The sequence below is a fragment of the Protobothrops mucrosquamatus genome, unplaced genomic scaffold (assembly GCF_001527695.2).
Source record: "Protobothrops mucrosquamatus isolate PMUCROS unplaced genomic scaffold, P.Mucros_1.0 scaffold9032, whole genome shotgun sequence".
In the NCBI taxonomy this organism is placed as follows: domain Eukaryota; kingdom Metazoa; phylum Chordata; class Lepidosauria; order Squamata; family Viperidae; genus Protobothrops; species Protobothrops mucrosquamatus.
In genome coordinates this window covers 1-4,281 of record NW_015394824.1, presented here as the reverse complement: position 1 = coordinate 4,281, position 4,281 = coordinate 1, and the positions used below count along the sequence as shown (strand labels likewise).

Below are 4,281 nucleotides of genomic sequence, written 5' to 3'. Positions count from 1 at the left end.
CCCTCTCAATTCCTGGCAAATAGATGGGGAAGAAATGGAGGTAGTGACAGATTTTATTTTCCTGGGCTCCAAGATCACCTCAGATGGGGACTGCAGCCAAGAAATTAAAAGACGCTTGCTCCTGGGGAGGAAAGCTATGGCAAATCTAGACAGCATACTAAAAAGCAGAGACATCACCCTGCCAACAAAAGTGCGTATACACAAGGCCATGGTTTTCCCAGTTGCAATGTATGGATGTGAAAGTTGGACCATAAGAAAGGCTGAGCGACAAAGAATTGAGGCCTTTGAACTATGGTGCTGGAGAAGACTCCTGCAAGTCCCTTGGACTGCAAGGCGATCAAACTGGTCAGTCCTAGAGGAGATCAACCCTGACTGCTCTTTAGAAGGCCAGATCCTGAAGTTGAAACTCAAGTACTTTGGCCACCTAATGAGAAGGAAGGACTCACTGGAGAAGGGCCTAATGCTGGGAAAGATTGAGGGCAATAGAAGAAGGGGACGACAGAGAATGAGGTGGCTGGATGGAGTCACTGAAGCAGTAGGCGTGAACTTAAATGGACTCCAGAAGATGGTAGAGGACAGGAAGACCTGGAGGAAGTCCCTGGGGTCGCGATGGGTCGGACAGGACTTCACAATTAACAACAACAACAATATAGCCCATGATGTCACCTGAAAAAAGATTGAAAGCACATTTTCTTTCCTTTTTTCCCTAGAGCTGGGCTGAAAGGAGGATATCCTTGGTAGAAGACCTAACAAATTCCCAGCTGTATAGATAGGATTTTAACAGGAGATTCAGCCAGATGGGGGGTCATAGCCTCTTGTAATTAAACATTACTGCAATACTCTTGGAAAAGGAATATCCAATGTAGTTGCAAGTGATTTCCCCCAACTCCTTTGTCACAGGGACCATTATTATTTTTATCCCAAGGACTTGGTGTGAGGTAACTCCACTTCTTGACTAGGGTAATAAGGAGTCCCATACCTGCTTTGACACTGGTGAGAGGTAGTGTATACTGGCCCACAAAGTCATTCCAAGTCGCCTTATCATAATCTTCCACCACAAAACGTAGAAGGGCCAGTTCTGGGACCCACACGTAGAACCGAAAGGACTCACCCCAGTGTGGATTAAAACCTGTTCAAGAATTTTGAAATAAAGTGAAGATGCCCTCACTAAATGGTATTTCAATGTCTCTTTTAACTTTCCCTTAGACCGATGTTTCTCAATCTCGGCAACTTTTAAGATGTGTGGACTTCAACTCTCAGAATCAGCAACTCCGAAAGTTGCTGAGACTGAGAAACGCTGCCTCAGACTGTGCCAGTCTCATCCCCTAAAAATCTCACCCAGTTCCTCTCTTCAATGCTGTTTCTAATATGCTTCCTTAAACAATTGTCTTCTATTTCCCTTCTTGTCTCACAATCATCTTAACACCCCGGTCGTGCAAGTTCTATTCTGAATGCTTGAAAAAAAAAAGTCCTTATGGCTGATAGTATGGAATCTGGGTAACTGGCATATAAATTGTATTTTTGACAAAGTTCCTCTTTCTTTCTGAAATATTTTGCTTCATGTTTCCAACATGAATACAAAGGTAAATAAAATAAAATAATTGAAATTGGGTGGAATTAAGCAACTGAAATTCTGAAGAAAAGGTTAGCCATAATGAAATTCCACTGGATTAAACTGGGCAAATCTGTTGCATTTTGTGGTAAAATTAGATTCAGCTTTGGATTTTTTTTAATGATTCCTATACTTTGCTGTCTTGTTATATAGGAATGTTTAGCCAATGTACTTTGGAGATGCTCTTTAAAAAAACCTTCTCAAATCTACTAACAATTTTTTAAAAAAGAAATATCCCTGTAAAACAACATAAATATAATTGATGTAATTTATATATTAAATTGATATAAATTGAATTGATATAAAACAGCATAAGAACAATATCCTCCATTAATCTGAAGAAGGCTTTGCCAACTAGTTTTTGCTAGGCTTAATACAGAGAGGTACAAATACTGCAGTACCCTGTTGCTTAAGAAGTTTGGCATATTTACATAATATTGTCTCTCCCCAGGTTTGTATATTTATTGCAGTGACAGATTTATTTTATTCCACTGAGAATCTGAATTTCATTGGCACAGATTGCAGAACAGGCATATTCCATCTACGAAGGAGTTCTAGCTGACAGGGGTCACAGCACCTGCCCTCGGGAACATCATCTCCCCTGAGGTTAAATTGATCCTAACCTTGTGGGTCTCTGAGGATACAGCTATGTCAATGGTAGGCAACTTTGGCTCTTTTATGACTCATGGACTTCAACTCCCAGAATTCATGAGCCAGCAAAGGGAGAGTTTCCAAGCTGAGCCATGCTGGCTCAAGAATTCTGGGAGTTGAAGTCCACGAGTCATAAAGGAGCCAAGGCTGCCTACCCCTATGTCATCATCCCATGCAAATGGGGAACCTGAGAGATGGCTGTCTTGTTTGTGAGCTGTATAGGTCTTTACTGTCTCATTTTTAAATATTTTTGGTTGTTTTATCTGTTTCAACTGTTTTTAATTTTTTTATATGAGCTCAGTTTTAGTTCTATTAACTTGGGAGCTAACCAGAGTCACATTTCTGAGGTGGGAAAGCTATAGGAATTGAATGAACCAAAAATAAGGAAAACGCGTAAGATCAAAGGCCCACTGTCCTTCATCTTTACAATAAGACTGGCTCACCATTGTTGTCAATGTATTTGGTTTCCTGCTTGGCACTGTCAGAAGGGATCCCATGAATCTCCACTCGCACTAACGGATCCACAATGGAGCCTTCTTTGCTGTTGGGAATCTTGGGCAGCTGCTGCCCACTAATGATCTGAAAGAGAAGATCGCATGAGCATGAAACTCATGTCAAAGCTACAAGGCAGAAGCTGCAAAAGTACTCACTGCTGAAACTCGCAACATGCTGCTCAACACAAAGAGCAACTCATCAGGAGTCCTAGAATGCCCAGGGCTTCTTTTGTCCCCAGCTGCCAGTTGACCCTAGAAGTGCCACTTTTGCATTGGCACTGATGTTACTGAGTCAGTCATTGATTGCTCTGGCAAATGCTCTCAAAGGTCTCTGCCAGCATTTCCTTTGAGTGCAGAAGCTGGAGGGTCTGCTAGAACAGTGGACCCCAACCTTTCTGGCACCAGGGACCAGTTTCGGAAGAAAAAATGTCTTCCACAGACTGAGAGGGGATAGTTTTGCACACAACCTAGATCCTGTGCATGTAGAGATGACGCTTCCTTCGCTCGCCCATTGCTTGTGTGACCAAATTCCTAACAGGTTGTGGACCGGTAGCAGTCCATGGCCCAGAGGTTGGGGACCCCTGTGCTAGAAGATAGCCATTATTCTTGGGGAGCTCCTTCATTGTATCTGTTCTTTTGTGTGGCTGCTGGCAAACTGAACCTGTGTTCCAGAAAGAGGAGATGTGAATTTTAAACAAACAAAAGTAAATGACTGGCTTGATTGGGGGGAGAGGAGAAGAGTAGGATGGCAGCAGTAATAAGAAAAGGAAAGGTGGAGAAAAAAGTACTTTTCCCTCTGTTTTCATTTTTGCCTTTTGCCCCACCCCACCCCATTTCGGGCAACATAAAATGCAGCTCTCTCCAAATTTAGATCCTTAGTTAATTTCATAATATGTAGACTTTCTGGTACAAAAGAAAGAACATTCCAATAGAAGTTGCCATTATACAGGGGAAATATAAGGGTACATTCCTTTAAAATATAATTATTGTTTTTATTGGTCATTGTGGACTTTACTGAACCATAAAAGCATAGTGGCAAATGTGTATATATATAATTTTAAAAACTTGGAGAGGGGCAGAACTCTATGTTCATTGGTCTGGCTGAGCATGAGGAAGTTACATATTTTTAACCTCCCCCAAACCTTTAAAGTATGGGTACAGACATGTACAGTACCTTAACCATTAAGCTCAAGGGGTTACCTTCACCCCTGCTTTCATGGTTCTCAGGGCTGAAGGCTGTCTCTCTATCCCTCATGAAACTCGGCTTCAACACATAACCACAGCGGCCATTTTGACTAAAAAGCCCATCATACAAGTCCATCTCGGTACCAGCCGTTTGAAAATTCAAGGCCACTGAAATGAGGAAGATTAGATGGAACAGTTATTTTATTATTTATTTTTAAATCTTAGAATCTCATACCTGTCCTCATAGAGTGGTTCCAGAGAAAAGAGAACAAAGAAAAAGCAGTTGAGAGAGAGGTTCTCTGCAAAACAAATTAAGTCCCAGTCTAATACACTGACCAA

General features: G+C 41.6%; 1 protein-coding gene and 1 pseudogene across 1 annotated transcript in view; one reads left to right on the top strand and one right to left on the bottom strand.

The window, feature by feature from the left end:
* Window positions 1-721, top strand: part of LOC107300896 (zinc finger protein 142-like) — a 13,256-nt gene extending 12,535 nt beyond the window's left edge. Inside the window, exon 6 of the mRNA XM_015830179.2 lies at window positions 711-721. Coding sequence (XP_015685665.2) covers window positions 711-721 — 11 coding nt within the window. The remainder of the gene's footprint in view (window positions 1-710) is intronic.
* A 107-nt stretch (window positions 722-828) lies between these two features.
* LOC107300895 lies at window positions 829-4,110 on the bottom strand (annotated as a pseudogene).
* Between the last annotated feature and the right edge of the window lie 171 nt (window positions 4,111-4,281).